This window comes from Ambystoma mexicanum, chromosome 2q, assembly GCF_040938575.1.
Source record: "Ambystoma mexicanum isolate Mex_15411 chromosome 2q, UKY_AmexF1_1, whole genome shotgun sequence".
NCBI classification, from domain to species: Eukaryota; Metazoa; Chordata; class Amphibia; order Caudata; family Ambystomatidae; genus Ambystoma; species Ambystoma mexicanum.
The window spans coordinates 678,289,397-678,317,391 of NC_090924.1; the positions used below are offsets into that span (position 1 = coordinate 678,289,397).

General features: G+C 47.6%; 1 protein-coding gene across 2 annotated transcripts in view; it reads right to left on the minus strand.

Annotated features, from left to right (window-relative positions):
* The window catches only part of FAM234A (family with sequence similarity 234 member A), a 1,050,028-nt gene that overhangs the window by 515,518 nt on the left and 506,515 nt on the right, over positions 1 to 27,995 (minus strand). For both annotated transcript variants that reach the window (XM_069647858.1, XM_069647857.1), the window contains exon 7: positions 26,112 to 26,256. In XM_069647858.1, coding sequence (XP_069503959.1) covers positions 26,112 to 26,256 — 145 coding nt within the window. The remainder of the gene's footprint in view (positions 1 to 26,111; positions 26,257 to 27,995) is intronic.

Consider the following 27,995-nt stretch of genomic DNA (forward strand, 5'->3'; position numbering starts at 1 on the left):
GTATAGGTTTCCACCTCATATCATCCTAGACCTGGTCACTGAGTGGGAGGATGACTTCACATCACTCGCCCTTTGCTCCCAAGCACTGAGCCCCTTGGAAAAGATGCTCAACGTCCTACATTTTTTGGCCACTGGATCATTTCAGCAGACAACTGCCATAGTTGGGGGCATCTCACAGCCCATGCAGTCACGCTGCCTACACAAGGTGTTGGCAATCAGGACTGCACGCCCCCCAGTCCGCAGGCACATATACATGCCCAGAACACCTGCAGAAAGGCAGGCCGTGGTCCAGGACTTTTATGGGGTGGCACACTTCCCCCAAAGTGCTTGGTGCCATTGATTGCACCCATGTGGCCCTACGTCCACTTAGGGCCACTGAGCACATCTATCGCAATCGCAAGCACTGGCATTCCATCATTGTGCAGGTTGTATGTGATGCCAAGGGAATAATGTCCTCCGTCTATGCCAACTATCCAGGGTCCACCCATGATAGTTTCATATTCAGAATGTCACCCCTAAACCGGGACCTGGAAGCTGGGAGGCATGGGAACACAAGACTCATTGGTGAGTACAAATGCCTGTCACACACAGACAAAAAGACAAACCCAACTAATGAGACCCATTATCACCTTCTCAGGAGAAAGTGCCTACCCTCTGAGCACCTACATGATGACGCCAATACGAAACCCCACCACACCACCCTAGGTAAGTTACAACACAGTCCATATTGCAACCAGGGCCATAGTGGAGCGCACATTCGGAGTGCTAAAGTCACGCTTCCGCTCCCTTGACCACTCCAGTGAAAAGCTGCTATATGCACCACCAGTAGTGTGCAGGATCATTGTGGCATCATGTCTCCTGCACAATGTAGCAACACAGCGGGGCGTACTGGTGGACATGGTGGTGCCCCCATATCCCCAACCATGCACATGGGAGGGCAAAGGGCACGTGGCGAGGCTGCCCGTACCCAGCTTGTGGCACAATTTTTCACCTAAAATCCCACCCCTGTGGAGTACACACAGGCCTGGCACATTCCAGGTGACAATCGATGATGACAAAGGGACAATCAACCTTACCACCCTGAGAATGTGTCCTTGGAAGTGCTACATTGTGTGCATCAATAGCTACTTAAACCAACACAATCATGTGTGACCAAAAGGCACACATTCAAGATGCAGTATGCCACTAACCCCATGCAACACAGCACATCCAAATACTGGTATGTCACCTAAACCCTCCCAATGTCACCCGGCCGACACCACGCCATGGCATGCAAAGTAAAAATTCCTAAGTAAATGCACAACATGACAACTGTCACAAAATGCACATCACCAAAAGGAAATAGGTCAGAAACAATTCCCTCTGCCACATCAAAATGAAACCGTACACAGGAACATCCATATACCAGCCTAACATCATAAACACAGGAACCAACAGTGAATGTCAGACAGTGACAAATAATAGCACAAGTGCCTCAATGTGACAAAGCCACCACATGGACCCCCTTCCATCTTGAGTGTGTCTCTGCTAGTTAAAGGGGGCAGGGTAACGCATACATCATGAAGGGTATCAATAAAGGAGACAGGCAAGGTAATAAAAGATGTAACATTAAAAAATGCCCATTTACCAACATACAAACCAAAATGCATGCTAACCATGCACTCGACAAACAATGAATCCCCACTAGGGGTGTATACACAGGATGGACTTCAGACTGGTACATAAATGACGGAAGCCCGATGCCTCTGTGTAAGTCACTGTCACACGCTGCCCTCCTTGCAAGCCCATGGAAAGGGGAAGCAGGAGTGGCATATGTGTCTGGACCCCAAGCCACAAACAAGACAAGCCTGTATGGGCCCAGCCGGAACACACAGTGGATGCCTTGCAAAGCAACACACATGAATGCACAATAGACCAAAAAAAAAAAAAAAACATTTTTTTTTAAAAAATGCCCATGATGGACCAGGGGGGCGGGGAAGGGGGCACCCAGGAGGGAGGAGGTGCAGGGTGCACCTCAACACCCACATGCGTGGAAGATGAGAATACAAAAAAAACAGCTAACATAGTGGGAGTGCCGTTGCCACTGTCGGCACCCTCTGGTGTAACATTAGAAGGTGTGCGTGGTAAGGGAGGCTTACCACGCATAGCCCTGGTATGTGCCTCAATGGCAGCAAGCATGCAGGCCTGAAAGGTCCGATTCTGCATGATGGTACGGAGGTCCCCATGCAGCAACCCACGTGTAGCATGGAGTTCTGCCTGCAAGACCTCCCGGGTTGCACGGAGTTCAGCAGAGATTTTGTGCGTCAGTTGCTCCATCTGCTGTTCGGCCCGTCTACTGCAGGCCATCTCAAGTGCAGCCAGAGTAGATCTGAGGGAGGTGTTCTCTTCCCTCAGGGCATCCCTGTCGGCCTCTGCCTGTGCAGCTATGGCTGTGCGCAGAGCCCCAGTTCAGCCCGTCGGTCCCTGTTGGTGGCCAACATGTCCAGCCTGTGCGAGTGGCATGTGAACCGCACTGCCTGTTGCTGGATCGCCATCTGCCTTACAGGGGGAGAGGGAATGGAATTGGCCACCCTTTCCACGCCCTGAGCCAACATCTCACATGATGCCCCCCTGTTGCTGTGCAAAGGCATACATGGAATTCTCCCACACAGTATTCCCGGGTGGCACACAGCCACCGTGTTGCCAGACACCACACCTGTCGGGCCAAGGATACCTGGCCCTTGCTGAGCTGGCACTGCATGTGGCTGCAGGAATGCATTCCTCCCTTGCTGAGCTGCCGCAGGAACAGGAGCAAATAGTGTGGAGCATGATCCTGCATCCGTAACCACCACAGATGGATGTACCAACACTGACTGGCCCCGTGAGGGGTCTACCCCCCCATCCCTTGCAGATGTGCTGGACAGAAGAGCATCCACAGCAGAATCACTCACATGCGACAGCAATGAGGGTTCGATGTCTGATTACGCACCAGAGGCATAGGGCTCCTCAGAGGTGTACTCAGACACCCTCCTGGCCAGGATGGTCTCGAGCACCAATGGATTTTCATGGCCCACCACACCACGGCCTCCACTGGTGCCTGGTTGGGGCTCTGAATACGTCACCCCCTCCACCATCTCCTCCTCCACATCCTCCACTGCATCCAGTGCCTAATCACCTGCAGAAAATCAAAAGAAGACATGACCACACATGTTAAGAGCATAGGCCACACACATAGGTATCAAAATGTTGACAGCCAACACATGAACCACCCATGTCACACATGAGAAACTCAGGCACGCAGTGCACATGAAATGTAAGGGGAGCCTAAAAGAAGACATGGATGCGTGTGAAATGGCAAAATAAGACATGTACTGCATGGTGCATAGCACCTGCATCACACACAAGCTTTTGACTGGCATAGTCCTTTCACAAACATGACAGATGCCAACACACAAATAGCACGTAGCATAGCCATGCCCGAACTGTCAACCAGACCCAGATGGAAGCTCAATACTACTGTCCAATGAAATCACTATGATAAAACACATGTGTCACAGGCTGCAACAACGCTAGGGTGTTGAAATACAGTGAAGGAAGGCACATGGATTCATTATCGGCAGGTCACTTTAACATGACGCAAGTGAATAGGCATGTGGAATGGGAGAACAGGGTTCAGAAGTGTGTGGGTGCAGTACAGTACACATGTACATGTGTACGGCCTCAACTATCATTGAGAACAGAGGCAGTAATGTGAATGTCGTGGACTGATGGCAGTGTAATGGCAAGTGCAGTCATTCTGTGTAAAGTGTTGGTAGTGGGTTGTAGGGATACAGTAACCCCAACCCCCAAGGGTGGGGGATGGCTTGGAGGCAGTGCATGGCTCAAAATTGTTGCTCGGAGTACCGTGTAGTAGCAGACAGTATGGGCAGGTGTCAATTGCATGCTTTCAGTCATCTGGGACTACAGCAGGGGAGAGGACAGTAAGCACAACAATAGAGGAAGCATCAGAAGAGCCTCCAGACCCAGAGAAGCTACAACAGCAGTTGCATAGAGGCAGGGAGGCTGTCCTGGAGGGAGGCTTCCGCTTGACACAGATGAGAACTCCAAACCAATGGCCATGAGGAGCAACTGACCCTGAGTGAGCAGGAAAGGAATGATCAAATACCATGAGAAGGAAGCAAATACTGGAGATGGAGTTGAATGAATTGCTTGCCCAGGACCCATATGGACTTGCTGGGAATGCACAGGGTCCAGGAATGAACACTCATAGCCACTGTGAGCCTGTGCCATCCGCGCAGTCCGAGTGAGATGCCCTGTCACATGGCCAAAGGACGTTCCACACAGTCTAGGTCTAGCAGAGTTGCAGAGGGAAGATTGTATATTAACAGAAATTCAGGTACATCCCGTTGCATTAGTCCGCCATTGGAATCACCAGTCCCCATGGAGACAGTGAGCTGCTGGGGGGATGGAGCGTTAAGGAAGAATGCCTCTGAGGAGGAAGAGCTTGCAGGGTGACCTCACAGAGACACCTGTCATGTGACGATAGAAGGGGAGTGTTGAGTGGAAGATCATCACAGGCTATCTTGCGAACAGGCTATCCCTAACGACTACACTATTTATTTTGAAAACAGAGTGCAGGGTAGAGGAGGTGGGGTGGCAATTATTGCCAAAAACAGTCTCAAACTTTTCAAAGTGACATTAGGACTCAGTGGGTGCGAAACATTGCATCTTAAACTAGTGTTTTCACCCAACAACTGCTTAAACCTAATAGCAATTTATAGACCACCCACGTTGGTTTCAGAGTTCTCGTCGGAACTCTGCTCTTATTTAAACACCCTGAGAACTGCTAATGCATCCACAGTTGTTATGGGCAACGTGAATTTTTGGCGAGGCAATAAGAAGGATAAGGGTGCCAATGCCTTGGAAAAAGCTCTGAATAACTTGGATTTTACCATTCTTAACAAGGAACCTACTACTCCGCAGGGCAACCAGTTAGACTGGTTGTGTGGGCACAACATATCATTACTAAATTGCAGAACATCCCCTTGCATTTGGAGTGATCACCACATGATATCAGCTAACTTAAAACTACCACACTATGTATATATAGCAAACCCCCACATTAAAGTAGCCAAGAGAGATTTTAAAAATTTGAATGTGCTACTCCTTAAAGCCTGCACGGATAAAATAGCGGGTTCTTTTCAGGATCAGGATTCCTGCACTATCCTCCTGGATAAATATAATAAGCATCTCACTGAATTAGTGGAGGCAGAAGCTCCACTTACCTCGAAATTAATTAGGAAAAATAACAACAGCCAAAAGTGGTTTACTCCAGAGCTTCATTCTTTGAAGAGGGAAAAACGGACCTTAGAAAGGAAATGGATTTCAGACAAAACCGCAGAGAGCAAAATTATCTGGAAAAAAAAGGACAAGGAATATAGAGATAAGATTAAATTAGCAAAGGCCGACTTTTTCAATTGTGAAATTGAGCTTGCAGAAAACAAGACAAGCAAGCTTTTTGATATTCTGAAGAATATCGAAAAGCCTGACTCTCTCAACCCTCCATTTACGCCATCTGAGGAGGATTGTAATATGGTTTTAAATGCCTTCCAAGCAAAAATAGAAAAAGCAAGACAGAATATTATCAAAGCTAGATCCTCTGCTAATCTAGACACCTTCCCTTTAGTAACAGATAATTCTGCTAGAGAGCAGTCGTTTAAATTTAGCTCCATCTCAGAGTCAGAGATGTTAGAGGTACTGAATAGCATGAAGCCAACCACTTGTGCAGAAAATATCCTGCCTCCAAACATCATTCTACAACATAAAGACATCTTCGCTCCTATTCTACAGAGAATAGTGAACTCATCTTTTCAAGAGGGCATAGTGCCTAGAGATCTTAAGAAAGTTACTATTACCCCTCTAGTTAAAAAAGCAGGTCTGGATCCCAAAGACCCTGGGAATCTCCGTCCAATAACTAATTCGAACTTTGTTCTTAAGTTATTGGACAAGGTAGTTACACAACAACTGCAGCAGTTTGTCGAGAATGAGGAGATCCTGCATCAACAACAATCTGGTTTTAGAGCATCCCATAGTACGGAAACTGCCATGCTGGACCTGCAGAACCAGATGCTCAGCTTAATGGATAAAAGCAAGTTGGGAGTACTTATGCTTTTGGATCTAAGTGCCGCATTCGATCTGGTGGATCATCGCCTTCTTATCAAGGCGCTTAGATAGAATGTGGGTTGTTCGGAAGGAGCCATTGATTGGCTCTTGTCTTTCCTCTCGGATCGCCAAGCAAGAGTACATTGGGGCAGTAGTTTTTCCGATCCGTATGACATCCTATTCGGAGTCCCACAAGGGGCCAGTCTGTCCCCCATGTTGTTTAACATATACATGCGCACATTGTGCAGTCTACTGGTGAATGCGGGGGTGTCGTTTACTAATTACGCCCAACTCATTCTGGAACTGGGTGGCAAGCCACTATGATTCAGACAGTGAAATAATAGCCAGGGTTTATAAGATAATCGACGATTGGATGCAGACAAACTGGATAAGTCTGAACGACTCTAAAAACGAGCTGATGCTGTTTGGATCAAGTCGTCAGTTAGCGAACTTGAGGGCTGAGTATAAATCATTTAAAATCAAGAATGCCACTATCCAGGTGGTCCAGAAAGTGAAGACCCTGGGAATAATGGTCAACTCACAGGTGGATTCTCATGCCCAGACTAGCTACCTACAAAAAAAGAAAAAACACACGGCATATTACTTAAGGCTCATGAAAGCCATTAGGCCGTTTCTTAATGAGGGTAATATGGCCACCGTAGCCAGGGCCATTCTACTATCAAGGCTTGACTATGGCAATGCCCTGTTATTAGGGGCCTCCTCTAAGGATGTTTCTAGTTGTCAGGTGCTTCAGAACAATGCGGTTAGGCTGGTAAAAAATCTGAAGAAAAGAGATCATGTTACTGCAGAGAGAATAGCCTTGCATTGGCTCAGAGTGGAGGAGCGTATTAAATTCAAAGCTCTCTGCCTGGTGCATAAATGCCTGTACGGCTCTGCTCCTGAGTATCTGAAAAAGGGCTTAGTGCTTCATACCCCCAGTAGGAACCTTCGTTCAAAGGGTAAATGCCTGTTGATCGTCCCCAAGTTTAAATTGAAATTTGGGCTGGGCAGTTCCTTTTTGGTGCAGGCCCCCAGCTTGTGGAACAGTGTTCCAGAAACACTCAGAACCATTACCAACCTTACTGTTTTTAGGAAAGGGTTGAAGACTCATCTTTTCAGATGATGAACTGGGATACGGGGATTACGACCACCTCATGTCTTAGCGTAGACGTTCCTATTGTATTGTTTTGTTTTTCGTTGTTTGCCTAAGCGCCCTGATGCCCACAGGCTATCGGCGCTATACAAAAATAAATACATACATACATACATCCGCGACCGTAGGTTGGGGCAAAAATCGGGCCAAGAGAGGCTGCACAGAGATCGTCATGAAGGAGGGAGCAGGTGTGGTGATGAGTATGGCCTGTGTGCAGGACATGGTTTGTATGCAGTCTGCATGACAACAAGCGCGTATCAGTCCAACATCACATTGGTCACACACGGCAGTCATGACATCACCCAAGCACCATACAAATGGCCTGGAAACATGCATCACCACTCACCGGACATTGTCTCAATTTGGCAGGTCTCCCACGCCTTGGACCACCTGCTCCACTGCGATGAAATCACCAGCTTTCTCCTCATGTGCAGTGAGTTCATCGTCCTCTAGTGGTGTCCCACTGCCAGTCACCAGAGTAGAGGCGAACTTGGCAACCAGCTTGTCTTTCGCTCGGCGTTGGAGGTCATTCCAACGTTTAACAACATCCGCTGTGCACCTCTCATGTCCCAAGGCACTGATACGGTCCGCGAGACACTGCAAGTGGGCCCTACGCTGAGCAGGCGCATGTGTGCTCCCTGCCCGCACCAGCATGTTGTGGCCGTGATCCCTCACATAGTCCTTAAGTGCGTCCAGTTCCTCTTCACAGAAACTCTTCATTGATGTGTGGGACTTCTGAGCCGTGTCTGGGGTACCAGCCTGTACCGCTAGAGCACACCTCTTCCTCTTGCGAGATGGTGCAGTCCCTGAGTGGCTTGTGCTGCTCTGGGCAGTAGAAGCTGAAGTACAGTTTGACTGTCCAATGGAATCAGGCAATGATGTGACAACCGAAGGTCGGACTGCAGGTATTGGCAGCTGGGTGCTGTTGCCAGGACCCTGCGCCGCACCTGCCTTGGTGACAAGGGCCGGGACCAATCCAGTCCTGGCTGGGTGACCCAGAGCAGGGGTGGTGGTAGCTGCAGCTGCCCCTGCAGCTTCCACAACCTGGCTGCTTGGAACAGCAGATGACATTGCTGCTCCAGATCCACGTGTCCTGGTGACAGCAACTTACCCCACACGTGCCTTGACCTTCTGGAAATGGAAATCGGCCATCGAGTCACCCTGTGCCTGTTCCGGGACCACTGCAGTCCGGGTTGGCTGACCCTGAGCCTGGGTGGCGGTAGCCGCAGCTGTCCCTGCAGCTTCCACACCCTGGCTGCTCAGGACAGCAGTAGGCACTGCTTGTCGGGTCTGACAGGTGCTGGGGATGTCAGCCGCAGCTGCAAGTCCCTGACCCACTTGGCTGGGGGATATGGCTATCCCTGCATGGGCCTGGACACTTTGCCCTCGTGGACCACCCTGGCCACGTCGCCCACCTTGTCCACGTCGTCCCACCGTGGCCACCCTGCCCTCCCTGGCCACCTCGCCCAGCCTGGCCACCGCGGCCACTTCTGGGAGGTCACCCAGCTTTGCCTCCCTTACCACTTGTTGCCCTCCCAGTTATGGCACTGACTGACTAGCGCAATGGGAGATGCAGACAATTGTCCTGGGCAATTGGAGTGAGGGGCAGGGTACGTGATGGAAAATGTACCACTGTGCTCCAGCAAGGCTGTATGTGACCCTCTGGGGGGAAAAATAACAGGTCATGAAATGCTCAGGCACGCCAAGAACAAACGTGTACGCGACCCCTCGGTAGCCCACGTGTCTTGAAAAAACACCCCACAGTACGCAGTGGCACCCAGCAACACAAAAAAAAAAGCATACACGAGGAACACGTAGGCTACTAAGACCTCGAAAATGGGGTACGCGACATACAGGGGCAAACAGTGGAAAAAATGTTTGCGCAACTCACCGTCTGCCTCACAAATAAGAAAAACATGGGCGTAGGCAACTCCCCCACCAAAACAATTTATGTGTGAACCCACAAAAATAAGAATCTCACGCGTCGGTCTCCACGAAAAGCTCGTACATTGCACGGTTGTCCTACGAGGACCATTACCCGTACTGAACGCCAACACCCAACATCCAGTGCGCGTCACGTAACTTACGCGCTTAGGTCCTTTCCTCGGATTACTCGCTAATGCACTGTTTACGCACGTGCAGAGTCACTGTTTCCGGCTGGAGAAAGAAAACTGAAGACCCATGCTCCTGCCCACAAGGCCATTTACCTGCCTCCAACTGCCCCGAGCTGCCTCCTAGAGCCAGCTGCTGCTGCCAGCCGACTGTGTGCCTGCAGCCCACATGCCCTGAATTTTGGTGCCTACTCTGAAGCCATTGCCAGTGATCCTGTTGCTGTGACCACCTCTGCTGATCCTGAAGACTCCTGACTGTCATTCCATCGCTCCACAGCCCATCCCCAGGACCACCTGCCCACCCACACCTGCCTCGGGGGTTGCCATGTATGACCCATCTCCATCTGAGGCAAGTGGCAACCCCCCGGCAGAGAGGCAGAGGGCTGTCAGCTTCTATTCCACCGAAGTTGGCATCCTGTTGGAGCAAGTTGTGGGGCATTATGATGCCCTCTTCCCTGGACCATCGTGAGTCAACTAGGAAGGACGGAGTAAGATCTGGGCGGACATCGTGGGTGCCATCAACACGGAGGGGGTGGCACCCCGCGAATACCGACATGTCCGTAAGTGCTGAGAAGATTTCAGGTCCAGGACCCTCAAGGCCTTGCACCTCCTCAAGCTTGGTGATGATCGAGCGAGGTGGCGGGGCCCTTTGACCAACGATGAGATGCAGGTTCTGGAGCACATCGACTCAGCGCTGTCCGCCCAAGTCTTGGATTTGGTGCACCGTCTGGAGTCGACTGGTAAGTGTTCATTTGTTCTTGTCCACCATAGTGCATGTGCATGTTGAGGTGTGGCTGGAGTGTGCACCTTGCCCTTATGTCTGGCATGCCTCCTGTACAGAGGTCTGTGCGCATGTCACTGACAGTGCTGCATGTGAGTCCATTCAAGCATGTTCCACATCAATGGTGTGTATGTGTGTGTTGCACCAGCATGTAACAATGTGCACATGTTTGCAGACCTGTGTCTGGACTGGGGCATGCGAGAGGTGTGACACATGGGTGCTTATGTCAACATCATGGGCATGCATGTTGTACATGTGCGTGTGTCTGTGTAGTGAGTATCTGACTGCACAAAACTCGGCGCGTGGGTTACTTGAGTTCCTGATTGGTTATTTCCTCACGCTGCAAATTTTCACTCGAGTACACTGTAACATGATATCTTCATGGCCTGCCTCATGACTGTCAGGTGATGTGTGTGGAAGAGATGTGTATGTCACATAATGCGTGTGAGGAGATTCCAGAATTGTGATCTTGTGCCAGTGCCTTGTCCATGGGTGTGAATGTCTGTTGTGAATGACAGACATCTTCGTGAATGTTTGTGACTGGCACTTCCCTGTGTGTATTGGAGGGCGATGATGGTTGTGACCTTTGACTGTGCCACTGATGTACATTTGTGTTGTGACAGACACATATATTCAGTAGCCTGATGTTTGTGTTCCATGTTTCCCTATCCACAGCGGCGATGGAGGAAGAGGGTGGAGATGGCGCTGTGGAGCCCCGCAGCAGGGATGCCTCCACCAGGCGGAGACGCAGGGCCCAGTCATCCTCCCAGGTACCAACATCTTCCGGGAGCAAGGGGACTGGTACCACGTCCACAACAACGGCTGCAGCTGCTGAGGGAAGGCCCAAGAGGGTCAAGTCGGTCGTGGGCTCCTCGGCAGCGGGAGAGACAGGTGAGACTACACAGGAGCAATCCGATGTGGAAGACAGTGGGGAGTCATTCATGTTGGTGGTGGAGGAGGGGGCCACATCAGCCCAACACATGAGGTCCAGCGGCGTTGATGAGGTAGATTGTGCAGTCCAGGATCAAGGGCCTGGAGGCAGTACAGGTCACCGTGGAGGGGCCTGTGACTGACCTTGTCCCCGACTCTGCGACTGCATCAGTGTGCACCTGAGGGCATGCCTCAGGCCGGACCCATCTGCAGGTAGGGGATGCATACACGAAAATGGATCTTCCACTACCTGCAGATGAAGCAATTCCTGACAGGGTTGAGCCGATGCTAGCCGGTATTGCAAGGCGTACAGGCGCCATTCGTGTTGATGTGCAGGCTTCCAATCGCAAGCTTGCACATCATCACGATGAGGTCTGTCACCTCATGAACTGGCTAGCTCAGCTCATAGTCACAAATTTCTTACGTGTGCTGTCCACTGCTGTGACCCCCCCTCCTCCTCCTCCACTGTGCGCCAGTCGTCCTCCCTGCCGTCTTCCGCCCCAGATACCACCAGGGCGCCCTGTGTACCTGTCCTGACCACGACGGACAGTCTGGTGGAGACATCATCCCTGCCACAGTCGTGAGTCGAAGGAGGATCAGCAGAGGTGGTCACCGCAACAGGACCAATGGCAATGGAGGTGGTGCAGGCACCAAGCAGCAGGGCATGTGCACGACAGCCCCTGGTGTTATCATTCTGGGGCTGTCCCGGAGGCGCAGGCACTGGGCTTTTCGGCGGCAGCAGGCTCAACGTGGGAGGCGACAGGACTCGGGGCCCTCAACATCAAGGTGGGCGGGGGGGTATCAGCCATCGGGCAGGAGGGAAACGTGGACCTTGACACAAGGATGTCCTCTGTGTTGCAGCGAATAGGCCAGCAAATAGGAGCAGAGCGGCAGCGGGCACGACTCACCATTGCCAGGGTGGAGAACACTCTGCGTCGGGCAGAGAGGCGGGCCGAGTTCCTTGAGGAGAGCACAATGGAGTCCCTGCAGGCCCTCAAGGGGAGAGCACAGGCCCGCCTCAGGGAAATAGACGCAGAGTTTGAGGATGCCCTGGCCCAAACTCTTGGGGGAAATGGTGAGTCGTAGGACTAGCCCGCTGCCTTTGTAAATAGTTCATTAGGGTTAGGTTTTCTTTTTGTTTTGTTTTAACGTGGAGTTCATGGACTTTGCTCCGCATCTTGTAAATTGTTCTTTCTTCATGTGTTTCTTTCGGATTTATGTTTTGGGATCATGGATCCTGTAGCTTTGTATATAGTTGGACCAAAACCGTTTTGGTACATTTTTATTCACCATGGAGAAATTTATTTATTTTTATTTCAGTTTGCAATTTGAGAGGCATCGTTGGACATGGACCACTTTTTGTTTTACATTTCCCCACCCCCCCATCACATTTTCTTTTTTTTCTTCGTTTCATTTTGATTACATTCATGTTGATTTTACTGGTTATCTTCTACGTTCATTTTTTCAACCGTGCAATCAAAGTGCTGTCCGCTCAATGGTTTGGCGCATTTCTCACTCTTCCTTGGCGGAGTTACGTGTCACTGCTGTTGATCTATGTTGTTCATGTGTGTGCAAACATGCATGTGTGAATTTGTGATAGCCATGCCTTGGGCCATGTACTGGGGAGTACAACCAATGGATGGGTGTTGTAGTGCACTGTGGAGTGGGGGCAGCGTGTGGTGGCATTTTAGTGGACATATGCTACATGACTGCATGTTGGGCCAATGTGTTGGAGGGGTGGGGGGCGGGGGGACATGAGTCGGGTCCTGCCTGCAGGTTGCCGTCACTGCTGGGGGTGGGGAACAAGATTCGGGGCCTGCCTGCGGGGTATGGTCACAAGTGATGGGGGGGTCTCTTGTGGGGTGGGCTGCCTGTGGGGTATGGTCATGGGTGGGCTGCCTGCGGTGTATGTCATGGGTGTATTGGGGGGTCTCTTGTGGAGTGGGCTGCCTGTGGGGTATGGTCACAGGTGATGGGGGGGTCCCTTGTGGTGTGGGTGCTTCCTGCGGGGTGTTGTGTTTTCGGCTGATGGCAACACGCGATTTGGCTGGAGTGAGCGGGGTACGCAAATTCGCAGGGGTACGCGTGGCCCTTTACATGCAATTTGGCTGGCGCGAGCGGGGTACGCTCTGAATTTTTCACGCGATTACGATGGAGGGGGGGGCTGTATGCTAGGCCACGGATGGTGCGGGCCTTGCGCCGTATTGGCCATTTCACTGCACACGGGGAGGTGTTGGGGGCGTTACTGGCGCTGCTTGCTGTTCATTGCGCCACGGCTACTGATGCGTCGGGAAATCCATGAATACGCATGCCGAGCAATTGCTGGTTTGCGCCATGGCTGTCGCACGCTCCTTCTCTGCGTGCGGTGCTTGCGCTGCTTCTGAGGTGGATTCTATGAATTGGGCCCTGTGCTTTTTGCTAGCTGGAAACAAGCTCCTGGTTTGTTCCCCTGTCTCAGGCTGGGGAGTTTCGACTTCTCTGAATTGTGCGTCTTCTTGTGTTAAACAGCTCAGGAAATGAATTAAGGAAACCGTCCTATGGGTTGGAAATTAGGGGAAAAAAGGCTTTACCTTTGCTTGGTGCTGTGCCAGTTTCCACTCCTTGCTTTTAATGGAGGCTGCATATGCTGGTCTCCCTTCTGCTGGCAGTTGTGATGGAGACGGGAGTTCTATCCTCCTCAGTGTTTCTGGTAGAGTGAGAAGGAGGTGGGGCTGTGTCTGTGTGTCCACTAATTGTACAGAAGGTCTGAGATGCCTGCTGACATGCAGGCTATCATTTGGGGGGGAGGGATGCATGTTCCAAAGGAATGCCCACTTTGGGGGCATGTAAACCACTTACGTGGGTTCCCCCTGTCTTCCCCATTATCTTCCATAGTCCAAACCTTGTTACGCTCACCTGGCTCCCACAGGGGCGATCGGACCCGGACAGCTGCAACCTCCTCCAACGTGAAGCATAGTGCAGAGATGACAGACTGGACTGGACCGCCTATTATCGTCTGCTTGACCCGTAGAAATATTCTCCTGCAAGTGGAGAAAGGGATTTAGCCACCCGTGGATTTTAGTAATGGCACCCCACTGTTCTCCCCACTAATCACCACCAATATTCACTTTCTGTAAGCTCACCTTATGTTTGTAAATGATGAGCTCTCCATCCTGCGTGGATTTCAGGGGCGCGTAGATACCAGTTACTTCACTGGTTTGAGGGCGTTGGAAGAATTCCGGATGAATATTGACTCCGAGGTTCCAGGCGAGAACCCGCAAGTATAAAGTTCAAAGAGTTCAATATGTCCGATGTTCACTCTTGTACATTCCTTTCTTGTGTTGCAGCTGGGTCGAAGGGAAGATCGTCTTCTGGCAGCTGATGGTGTTCAGGTAAGAGTCTGTATTACCCAACACAGTCCGGCAAAAGATGCGTGTGTTTAAATTGCTGGTTTTTCTCTCCTTACAGGTACGGCGTAAGAAGTTGTGGTTTGCTACAAAATAATGCCTCCGGTTGTTAATCAGGTAAGTCTATGGTGGAGAGGTTGTATTTGTTGGCTCTCTCGGTTCACCTTATGTTTCTTTTGTCCCCTAGATAGTGGAATTCGGCGGAGAAAATGATGGAGGCTGCGCCGGATCGAAAAATGCTCTGAGGACTGGCGAGTATGGTGCGGCGCTGCAGCTGGCGATGCGACGTGTGTAGAATAATGTCCTTTTCAAGTTCGAAGACGTGATGGATCCAGAATTCAGGTAAGGATTGAAATAATATCTGTTTTCTAACCTTTCCTTCTTCTTTCTTCTATTGCTAGGAGCTCTGGATTCGAGACGGGCGTGGCTGAAGACAGGATGCTGACTGCAGGCACGGTGAGCGTTACGCTGCTGGATGCAGAATAACGCGAAGCATGTGCTGCTGTTCGGGCGTGGTTTAAATAGCCTCCAAAGTAGTTCCAGGTAAGAAGTCCCTAGAACCACACCCGAGTAAAAAAATAGTCCCTGTAGAAAAATAGTCCCATCCAGGCCTCACGTTGGCTTGGATTCATTTTCAGCATGGTCTGCATGAGGTAAGTAAAGTCTATGAGCCTGGCGCCTAAGGCGCCAGGACTGAACCCAGACAGCCCCCAGCCGGGGCTGCTGGAGTTTTATTAAATACCTGGATGCCTGCTCCCGGGGCTGATGGGCTTGATCCGGATGCCCGGGGGTAGGCATCATGACAACCTGTAAGCAAGCTTTGCAAGTCTGGTCTGGGTTTTCCTCTGTTGGGAAAGAGGTATTATGGGAGGTTTAGTCTCTTTCTTATTGTTTTGTTGACAGTGTTTAGACCATCTGGCCAAGGGAGGTGTTTTTCAGCCTTCTTCCGGAGCCTAGGTGACCTGACTGGGTCTTCTGTATGGTCCATCCGCTCCTGGGTCCAAAATTGCATTCTCTAGATCCAGTTCTGGTTTTGTTCAAAAGGGGAATTATAGGACATGTAGGTTTTTCTGGTTTGTTTATTCCAACGGGACAAGTCTATGACTGGGTATTTATGACACATTGTGTTGTGGACCTGGGGCACTATACCTAGGTCGATGTGGTGAAGTCAAAGTGGTCACTTTGCCAAATTCTTGCCTTATTTGGTCTCTGGTCTTGCATCCTGAAGGTATGAAGATGCTTATGATGGTACCAGATAATTCTATCACTTGTTTTTAAATAGCAATTCATGCTATAATTTTCCTCTCCTCTTAGCTATATAATTATAGTTGCCCTAATTACCCAACTAAATGGATGACTCTACCCTGCCAGGATTTGCATACAGAACTCTAAAGAGAACCTTAATTTCACTATTTCAACAGTTCATGACTTTGAGGAAATTATACAGCATATGGGAGACTAGCAACAAGGCTCAATGTAAAGTAAGTACCACAGAATTACTAAATCCTATGCGAAAGTTACTGAAGCTTTCAGACAAAAGAAACTTCCCATCATCTTTATAAGCCTTTTTACAGAACGAAGAGTTTACAAAATTCGGAAATAGTAATTGCTTGATTTCTCTAAATGCTTTTGGGAGACTGTTCCATAATAGAACTCTAAGCTTAAATGTTCAGCAATCCCTAGACCTACTGTTAAACCTACAATAACAGCCAAAAATGTCCTCTATGACTTGAATTGCTGTTTAAAGTGCTAAATCTTCTGCTCAAATAATCTGAGTCTTTAAACTAGACGGCATTGGGCAGTGCCAGAACCTTTGTCCGACAACACTGATCCACTAGAAACCAGTGCAACTAGTTTAGTAAAGGTTTTGTATGCTGTTCCTTAAGCGGTTACATACGGTTTAGAGTTTGTTCATCAATCCATAACTAATGCCTTTATAGAGGGCATTACAACAGTCCAATTTTACCAACACTAAAGTAATAACTGCTGATTGAAACTTGCACTCTCCATCTAGAGTCTTCCAACACGATTTAGAACAGCCATAAATTATTCTACCCTTTATTGATTGACAAGACAAATAAATCCAGTACTTAATGGACAACTTTCAGACAGTTTGTAATATTCCATATCTTGCTAAATTTAGATAAAAGAAATACTGTAAACGGCTAGCTACAACAATTCTATTCGTAGGACCATCAACTTGAAACTCAAAGCAGGCAACTTTCCACACTTGCAGAGTAACGGAATTAGTGTGAATGGTGATCTTAGCCGACAATAGGCTACTAAGGGATTGAAGGGAAGTAGCCGTCCTGATCCTTCTGGATTTCTCTGTGGCATTTGACCCCATCAGTCATAACATTCTACTGTCCTAACAAGAATAATGGGTATCATCGACACTGCTCTGAATTGGTGTGCAAACATTTTATCAAACAGAACACTAAGTAGCAATTTCGACTTTTAGGCCTTCAGTCATTCTTTCTTTTGACGTCCTGCAGGCCTCAGCCATGCCATTGATCTTTTAGTGCGTCCATAAGGCCTGGATCTGTTTTACTAGACTGATGAAACTCCTATTTTGACCAGATTACAATGCCCGAACAGACCTTCACCTGAAACACAGTGGTGATGCCTCTCCATCAAACAATTTGATGATCAATCAGTTGAAACTAAATCCAAATGAAATGGAGTGTATGTGGACCTAAAGTCAGGAACATTTGCATTATTTTTGACAGGAGTAACCTTTCTATGAACCATAAAGTAACATTGTACATGGACAGATACAAAGTGATCCATGTGGCTAGCCCTTCAGACCTCAAACTCAACACACCATATCCCCCCAAAAAATATTTAGGGCTAACCAGAGTAAAGTTGGAGAGGAAAACACCACAACTGACCCTTTAGGCTGCAACAAAGAAAACAGGCAATGTTAGTATGAATTCCAAGTTTCAGAGGACAATAACTAAAGCATAAGACTAGCAATTCCTCAAATATGGTAACTTCTCACTTTAAACCTATGGAGAGTTTTGCCAAATGGAGAGCAATAAAAGGTAAGCTATATAAATATGCAAGGGGGACACTTGAGAGAATGCAGAAGCACCTAATTAAGAAAATAGAAGCAAAGAGCAGAGCCACAGTATAAGCAAGAATCTTAGATCCACAAACACAAAGTCATCTAACCCTTGTGAAGGCATCATGAAGCGAGACAGACAACAGATTATGAATTCAAAACAAATGCTTATTAACTTAAATGCCAGGATGGTTGAAGGCCTAATTTGCCCTATGCTAAGGTGGGATTTCCCTGCCTAAATAAAACTAAGGAAAGTCTGAGTAAAAGAGTTCAACTGAAGAATTGGTCCGTGTCCAAAACCTATGCTTGCCCTCGCAGCTAATCTATACAATGTCTAGGGATTTCAGCAATCAAAAGAAACAGTCTCCAACATAACGTTCTGAGCCTCTTCCAGCTCACTTCACAAAGTATAAAACAGTTTCAGGCAAAAAGCTTAAAAAGTACCTCATTTGAGTTCAGGATTCCCTTCCCAAAGTAACAGTTCCAAGTACAAAGGGCCCTTGAGACTCCGGCCTCAAGTCAATAAATGTCTCAAATCTCAGGGTTCCCCCTTCCCCAAGACTTTAATGTCGGCAACGCAAAAATATCCCTTATTCCTTTAGAGTTCTTCGCAACTCTTGTATAGTTATTTTGCCACTCTTGTAGCTTCATTTATGATGGGTTTTCCATATGCAAACGGTAACTGTGCTGGAATAATGTTCAAAGTAAAGTTCCAATCACTTTGGAAGACAACACATACAGATTTCACTTCGATATAAAGTATAATTTGTTTTTAGTAGGCAGCATATAATGGTTTGACTTGAATTTGAAGTTCCATTTTACGTCTGAACTTAGTATGTAGCATTTCTGCTTTTTTGTGAAGTTTTCACCCTGTTTGGTATTCAAGAAAGTGTGGATTGCACTCAATCTGGTGTTTAATAGAAACATGGTACACTTGTTAAGGTTTTCATACCGTTCGGTGTTCAAGAAACAGGCTTTGTACTAGGAACACCTTCCATTCAACCCGTGGTGTCATATTTCCTTAATTCACTTTAAAACGCAATGAATAACCTTCAGAGACTTTTCAAAATGTGTTTCCTCAAACATATGACCACTACGTTACAAAGAATTCCTCGAACAACCACAGTTAAACGCTCGTGCACCAGATTTTTCAATGACTAGAAACTCACTGGTCGCGTTCAAAGGCTTCACAGCAGCATGGATCGTATGGCCTTCTCACTTCAGGGGTCCCATTCCTGCCCCTCAGACACTCCTATGTCATCAACCCAACGCAGGGAAGCAAACATCTTGAATGCACATAAAAGAAGACAACCTCTCGACAAGGCTTCCTGCTTAATGTTCGGTTTGCTCCACGGAGCTCCAGCTCCCACGCCACGCTTGCACCGGCCTTCCCGCTGCTGCTCCAGTCTTTCCTCTACTGGTTTCCCCGCTGCCTCTCATACTGCTGGGCTGGTCTCCTTTTATACACCGGCAGCCCCTTAACAGGCTGCAGGTGGGAATATCCAATCAGCCCTGCCTGACCTTTACAGCTCTCAGCATGCATCTTCCTCGTAGTACCAGAGTGGTATAATAGTGTGATCTTCATTGCTCTTAGTTGCTTCTTCTTTGTCTCAGTACTGTCAAGTACCAAATGGGCAGAAATGAGGGGAGCAGCCCATGAAGGTGGAAGGGTTGGGTTGGTCATTACTAGGGAAAGGGGGGATACCATGTCTCGCCCAAGTGCACCCCACTCCCAATCTCCAAGGACCCTCCACCCAGGTGATCCTCCCTCGCTTCTCCACCCCCAGGGTCAGGATCCAAAAGGGATGGACTTTCCCTGGCCACCTGTGCATAGGAGCCAATGGGGTTTAGGAGTTAGAACATCCTCAAGTTTCTCACACCCTGGTTTCAGAAAAATTCACAGGGACCAGAAATTTCACGAAGAAATGGTCCCAAAGCACATCAGAGGAAGGGAAAGGCAAACAAGGCAAAGACAAGTAGCAGAGTCCAAAACTAGGGCTGGTTGTCTATGTACAGAGAGACCCGTTGTACAACACACTATGGTAAAAAGAGCAGAATGTCAGGCAGGGGAATCTAGGAAATAAACCCTGGGCCAGAGCACGAAACAACCAGAAAAGCAAGACACACACAACACAGTATAATGGACAATCAAAGGAGCAGGAAAAGAGCAGGACAGCTGATCTGCTCCATTGCTTTATCCCGGGACCTGGAAGAGTCCACCACAGAATGCGCAACGTTAGCATGCAACATCACGCAGCACAATGCTTCCAGGCAAATGCAGTATGTTTTAGGGACACCTGTTGCTGAAGATTCCACGGCAGCCTCCAATACCGTGGGAGGACTACGCGGAAGTGCATCATGTAGTGCACGCAGAACTGGACTGTACAAAGTGAAGAACTCTGCGCTAATGGTTACAATTTCTTGACTGTCCATGCTAGCAGCGACCTCACTATGGCAAATGTGATGCGAGTGTGGAAAATGTGCTCATCTGGGTCTTCCACATAACACCTTGAGTAGATAAGTCAGGGTTAGGATAATTATTAATTATCGAATGTATAAAGCTTTGTGCATTCTTCACTTGGCCCTTTTCAAGGTCCTATGTAGGAAATGCAACTTATCTAAGATTTTCCTACCTTAATACAGCACTAATAATGTGCTCCTGACGAACACCAACAGACTATGCCCAGGATATTCCATACACAAGCTGATAGTTGATTAGTTAGGAATTAAAATAATTTTCCCCTAGAAAGTATAAGTATGACCGAGTAGAGCCATTTCAGAAACATTGTAATACCTTGCTATTTGTGCATTCCATCTAAATTGGACTGCCCATGCCAGCAGCCATTTTTTTTTACATTGGGTGGAAGTCGCTATTCCCAAGCAGCTAAAACTAAAATGCCTTTACAAATCCTTAGATGCTGCTTTGGCCTGCAAGGAAGGCATGGTATCAACAATAAGAGAGACAAGTGACCACAGTTCAAGGGGTGTTTATTGAAATACAACTATGGTGTGATGAATGCCTATTGAACCCTAAATCTACAGATGGGAGCAAGCTACAACCATCAAATAATAATAAGGCAGTCCTAGTGGAGTCTCTACTAAAAAAGAAACGATTGCCAAACCTTACCGCTAAATACAAATGATATGGGATAGTTTTCATGAAAAAGAAAGAAGTGTTCATAAAATGATATGTCAGGATGTTCAGGCCGTTGGGACTCCCTTCCCCAGGTTTTCAGCACAGCACAAGGTGGTTCACTGTGGCTTCTTCGGCACAAGCATACTTCGGCACAAGCATACAGTTCCATTACCAGCATCAGGGCCTTTTGTACCCAAGTCTCTTTACTTCAAAGTCTCTTGATTCAGAGGGCCTGATGTATCAAAACAAAACACAAAGTTCTTTTCCTCTTCTACGCACTCAATTCTTGTGATTAACCCCCCCCCCCCCCCCCCCCAACCGGGCTCAGATCCCCATTTTCACAATGTTCAGAGAATATTCTTTCTCGGGTGACTCACGGTTCACCCAGGATTCCCCTCAGCCGGGCTCAAATCCTTCCTCTTACACCATTAGTATTCCACAGCCGGTTTGGACCAATTTCAGTTCGAATTAAACTATCGAAGACTTTCAAATGTGCACAGGGCTTAGCTTGACCCAATGCAGGACCACTTCGATCTCTTATTTCCATTTTCACAGTTGCCAACTGTTAGGCAAGATTTGGGGTAGTACCCTTTGAGTGCACTACAACAACCTTGACCTCCTGGCAATAGGAACCCAACCTTTGGTACAAGTCTGTACTACACAGGTTGGTAGCATGACTGAGCAGCCAGGCTTATCTCAAGAGGGGTAAATGTGAGCAGTAGGGGATTTACACAGAGATTCACAGTGACAAGTTTTCAAATAAACTCTTACACGCAAGGTTTCCTGATTAAACAAGGTTTTATTTAACAGTCAGATTGCATAAGCCTTCTTCAGAAGGGCAATATAATAGTAACACAGAAATACACTCCAAAATACACACACTATGTTTCTCTAAATCAGCAAATACCCTTTTAGGATGGCACACAGACACTTTCTACACCCTCAGGTGACTTAAATAGTTAGGAAACTGTGGACATTAATATATCACTGTTGCATTTAGAGCAATGCTTAGAAGTAAGTCAAAGAAAAGGGGTTATTAGAATAAAACAAGAGATAATACAAATATTCTGAAGCATGCAAGTACTTTTGAACCCCCCAATGCAGAGCACGTTAACCCTTTCCTGGAAGGAAGGTAAAAACACACAATCAGGAGATAAGAGTCATTCAGGGAGCCATGCCAGGTCAAATTCAATTGGGCAAAAGTCTATGTGAGCTGAAGAACTTCTTATAGGGAGGTAAAAGTCTTGCACAGTGTTTTATAAGTCTTTGTAGAAAAGAATAATCAATGTAGGGCCACAAGCGGATTAGGCTTGTGAGGTAAAGAAGCTGTTAGCAACTCTACAAAAGCAACCAAGACAAAACCCAACTGAGATCAAGTAAGGCTACACAAGAGGTAAGTTCTCTTAGACTGTGCAGTACCTTTGGTTAGAAGAAATGGTTCCAGCTGGCTTATGTTCCTGTGTGGGTCTGCAGATGCTGTTGTTCCTGTGCCTCAGACGTGGGGACAAGAGGGAGGACTTTGGGGACTCCTGCAACACAATAGGACGGTCAGCGACAGCAAAGGACAAACTTCGCTTCAGCGGCACTTTCGCGAATTCAGCTCCTCACGTCTCAGCAAATAGCACCACTGAGGACTCTCAGATACCACTTTGGACTGTCCTCGCATCTGGGGGTCCAGCACTCTGTTGAGGTGGCTCAGGCTTGGTCAGTCCTGCTTACTAGGATTCCGGAGGATCTTCCAGCAGCACGGGTCCGACAAAAGTGATGCCCTCCAATCTGGTGTTCCTCTCCCTGGCACTTCGGTTCCTGCAGCAGCAAGGAAGTACAGCCAGCTCCGAGAGGATGTCCAGTTCACTTTGGAGTTGATTGGTCCAACCAACTCAAGGGGAGAAGTCGTCATTGCAGGGCTTCTCTAGTCGAGGCTAATTCTGAGCTTCAGCACAGAGCAGGGCTTCACCGGGCAAACCAATGGTCAAGGAGTTGCAGCATCGACTCTGCCTTCCAAGCCAAAAAGCCTTGCATTTTATGCAGGTTCCTTCCATTCATTCCAGCCTAGCTGTCAGTCACAGCAGGGTGGCTGTGCTTGCCGGACAGCCTGCCAGCCAATCAATCACCTTGGGGTGCATTCCTGTAACCAAGGGGACTAAGCACAGAGTTTCGGGCATCTCTCTCACTTCCTGCCCCTGCCAGACGAGGGCTTCACTTGTGAATCCCGCCAAAGACAAAATGAACAAAGGGACCAAACCTGGTTTGGCACGCAGAGTACATCTCAAGAAGGAACTTTCCAACAAGAAATGGTGAAAAAATTAGAACGGGCCATTTTGACAGAATGGGCACCCCATGGGTGTCTTACCAAGGCTGCAAGTGCAGCCCGCGTGTAGAAACACAATGGTATTAAAAGTAAACCACTGCCACAACATAAATTGTAGAAAGGGTAACATTAAAATTCTTACATGAGAAACAAGACAAAGTAACCCCTCCAGCACCCTATTGTAAGATAGTGTGTGCTGGGTCAAGAAAGTTACAATGTAAGTAAAGTCAATTTTACTTCATTGCTCTTGGAAACAGTAGTTTATCCAAGAGAAGGTATTTAAACCTTTTGTGAAATCTGAAAGACTTCCCTATGTCACTGCACTGGAGGTGCAGTGTGTCACAATGTAAAGATGATGCCCATGGAGTTTGTCAGACTCCACAACCAAAAAGAAACTGAGTTCAAATCACATTAAAATACACGAGAGAGTGGGAAAGAAGAGTCTCACTCACTCCAGGTTAAAAATTATAAGTCCTTAAATCCAGCAAAGTTGTTGGGGGTCTCTAAGGTTGAGAAGAACTGGCACATTTCTGAGAATTCTCACTAACACCAACCCGTTGGATAACTAACAGAGACCTTCGAATGAGCACCCATGTGGCGCCAGACCACTGTCTACAGTATCTTTCTTGGCTTCCAAAAGTTCAGTCACTCCTCTGGTTTTCAATGATATTCGTGTCGCTCATTATATACCTTTTACACACTGTTCTCTTTATATTTCTTTATACCATGTTGCTGCATGCAACCTTGGTTCTAACAGGCTGGTCTCAGATCAGTCTCTCCGACTCACCGGCTGTGCTGTCTTTACTGGTGTTGCTTTGTGGTAGGAGCCAAGTACAGTACCACAGCGGCGACCGTTCCTCCCCGCCTTGGTTATCAATGCGGGACAACCACTGGTAGCTCCAACACACAATGTACATTCTTCAGCTTTAGTCCCGGTCTTCGGTTTCTTATCTTCCAAGATTCACGAAAGTAACAGTCTAAAAACGTCAAGGGCACTTCCCTCCTTGCAACCAGCTCTGGTCTCGCCGTCTTTCTTGTTGTATTAAAGTGCCATCTTGGAACTGCTGCCTCCTCGTGTGCTTTGCCTTGCTCAGAGTGTGCTTTCGTGCTCCGCCTTTTATACGTGAGGGAAGTGTGATGAAGTCAGGTGTGCGTAATGATCAGTAATTGTCTTACCTTGCCAGACCATTGTATTGGGACATGTCAGGTATACGGCTATGGTGTTAGTCTGTTTTCGCTCACTGTGAGCTGTTCGTGCGAAGGTGTTCGTGTCGGGAAAGGAGGGGGGGGTTGAGTTCCTAAGTATTCTACCTGGTTCGATGGGGAAAGGTGTTACAGGGAAGGGTATACCGTGTCTCACCATCCAGTGTCCCACTCCCACCCCCCGAAGACCACTCACCCAGGTGATCCTCCCACACTGGTCCACCCCCAGTAACTGGATCGAAGAGCGATGGCCATGTTCTGGACACCTGAATGACAGATCCCCGGGGACTAGCGGGTGAGACACCTTCAGGTTTCTCACAGGCCCTACTGGTTGGGTTGGACACTTTTCTGGGATGAAGACCGCATTGTTTCTTGCAAGTTGTGCTGTGAACAAATCACTGTACAATGTTGTGTTACAATGCCTTTCTACAAGGGGATCAAATGGAAGACTATAGTTCTAAAAAGATTTAGTCCTTCCCTGGTAGAATGCACAAGTGTGCCCCATATCAAAATAATGTAAGGTGTTAAGTGCTTTGAAAAAAGAGGCACATTTGACATTAAACAAACTAAAGTACAAAGGTTAAACATGCGCTCTATGAAAAACAGTCCACAGCAATAGTAAAATCCATCTCTAAATTGCTGGATTCCATCAACTAAAATGATTTGAGCATGATGGGAACTGCAATACCTTCGAGCCATGCGGTGACGCAGGCTCAAATATAGGCGCGTAGAAGAGCAACTGACCATCTAAGAGACAAGCTTATTGAATAGTTGAGAAGTAATGGTGTAGGAATGCATCTGCATTGCTGGCTTCCTCCAACATCTCCCTCTTCCTTAGGAGTTTTCACTGGCTCCCGGTAGCCCAGCGCATCCGCTTTAAAGCCCTCCGTCTTGTTCATCGGGCCTTTTATAGTCGAGGAGCCGAATATTTACAAGCTAAATTTCAGCCATACGTTTTGGGCCGGGCGCTGCACTCCGCCACAACCTGCTTAGTCCCCAAACCCATGGTCAAATACAGTTGTACAGTGTGTTTGGGGGAAGCTGGTCTCTGGAACACCGAGCCCTCTCAGAGCCACAGTCAGCCACTATGCCTTCCGCAAGGCACTGAAGACCCATTATTTTTTAATTCTTGCTGCCTCACCTCCCTGTGAGGACCACCAAGATGCCTCCGGGCGAATGTGGCAGTTTATACGTTTACGTACAATACAAGCCCTTTCCCTGCCAAGATTAACAAAGATTTCTTAAATTGAAGAGTTAAAAGGGGCTTGTTTCTGATCTAAAGTCAAATTATCACAGCCATTGCTGTGTGTAAGGGTTTGTGGTAGAATGAGGTTTACGACACTCATGATCAGGTTAGTCTCAGAAAACGTGACAGGAAAGTCAGCTACAAGATAGAACTTTAACAAGGATCCTAAATGAGATTCTGAGGAATAATAGGAAATTATAGACTAGGCAAAGAATAAGGTCAATGAGAACGTAGCATTAAGAGTTTGTACACACATTCAGCAATTTAAGAGAAGATGGTCTGAAAAATTACAAATTTACAAAACAATGCAAAGCAAGTGTACATTTCCGATCACAATATATGAATAGGTTTTGAAAGTATCTACGAAAGAAAGTTGTCAAAGGAAACGGGCAATGATATGGTCCATGCAGGCAAGGAAGAAACAACTGTAGAGTTTTGAACAGCATTACAAGGTTGCTCTGATGAAAATGGGCAGTCAAGTAAAAACCTTACATTTTCAGTAGCAAATCTGTACTGTATGAGAATGTGAATGAGGAAATGTGGAAATATAACGCTTGCTAGGATGCATATATTTCAACAGAAAAATCACAAAGAAACTAACAGAAACACAACATGCTCGAACATACTTGCGCCAAGTAATTCCACATACCTAGAAAGAGGCACTGCAATTCTCCCAGTGCTGCTGTTGGCCCTTTTCTGCAATTCTCTGTCTTGTTTGAGATTAACTGGTTCATTCAGTGTGTTGGTTGTCATTGAAAACAAATCTTTCAGAGAATAGCCGCTAACTGCAGTCTCTACAAAAGGTAAAGATTATACAATTTTAAGAAAATGCCAACTGCGTGACTCAATAGTATTAATCGAACATTGTGGCATATAAAGCTGCTTACCTGTTAGATTGGCTCTTCGTACTGCCTTTTTCTAAGAGTGTAGAAGGAGGAGACTGACACCCCCAGGTGGCATGATTGTTGGCACAGACTTTTTTTCCCATACAAAAATAAAGAACAACCTATCCCTCCCTAGCTCTAAGAGGGGATCCCTTGCCTCAAATAAGGAACTAAGGAAAATGTCAGAATGTTCAAGTAAATGAAAGAGTCCACCGTTATGTGTCAAAATGCCTGCTTCTGTCTCTTACAATAATATGTAAACTAAAGAGCTACTGGGTCTCCTTGGTCCAGAAGAATGGCTGCCTTCTTCTGGAGACTGGATTATAGTTGCAATTGGCTGGTGGGAACTGTGCCTGAGAGAATGACTCCCTTCTCCAGGTCTCATTTCCTTTCCAGCTTATAATGCAAAGTTCCAGCTTGAGGTGCTATAAAGTTCTCAGTTCCAACTCAAACATCATTCCTCATTTCCCATAGTTTTCCTCAGTATTGGGTTCCTGGAGAATACCTCCCTTCTGCAGGTATACTTTTGCTGTGCCAGAGGAATGACTCTCCTTCCCCGAGCTTTCTTCTACTTTGTTTCACGGTACACAACACCAGAGGGTATGGCTTCACTCCCTGATCTCTCTTGGTTTTACAGTATACATTACCAGGGGGTATGGCTTTCTTCCCTTGATCTCTCTCTGTGGCTTTCTTCACGCACGTTGCGGAAAGGACTCCCTTCCCCAGGCCCTTTTCAGGCTCTTTATCACAGTTCAAGAAGGTTGGGGGAATGTCTCCCTTTCTCAGGCTTTTTATGGCAGTTCAACACACCATGGGGAATGTCTCCCTTCCCCTGGCCTTTCTCAAGCTTTCTGTTTGTTGTGAGCCTCTCCAGTGGCTCGGGTAGGCATACCTGGTACACTTCTATGTCAGGTACTGCCATGAAGATGCAGTTGAGGAATTCCTCCTCTTTCACACCTACGGGTTCCCGACCCGGTCACTTTCTTTGATTTCTACTCTTCCCGGTTCACTATCCTGCTAGGAATAGTACTTTGCCCAAACTTTCTTATATTTTAGGTCTGGGTCGCAGGAATAGTGCGCTCAAAAAAACTATTGGCTAAAACAATGGGCAATAGTCTAAAACATAATTTAAACATATTTTGAATGAAAGTTCCTATGTAAACACTGAGCAAACGAGGCTCAAAGCGTTTCATGGGAGCATCCATTTTGCCATTTCAGGCAGCCTCCTCAGCTCTGCCCTGGCGGCACTAAACAAGCAGCAAAAGCCCCTTACTGGGAGCGTTTGCTTACTGCAGCCAGAGCAGAGCTGAGGAGGCTGCCATCACTTTCATTTTACGTTTTCGGTGCTCCCCAAGCCCAGGGAAGCACAGAAAATGTAAAATGAAGGCAAAAAGCAGAGGCCCGACAATTCAAAATACGTTGTTATATTTGTGATTTCCCTGGTTGGAAAACCACGGAAATCATAAATACAACAACGTTGTTATTCCGACTGTGGCGGCTTTCGCGTGGAGTCTCCTGGGCTCCCCCAACCCTGTCAGAATCACAACGTTGTTGTATTTGTAAATAACACAGCATTTACAATACAACAACATTGTATTTCTCACTGCGCCAGCTTTCGCTTGGAGTCTCCTGGGCTCCCTCAGGGTTGG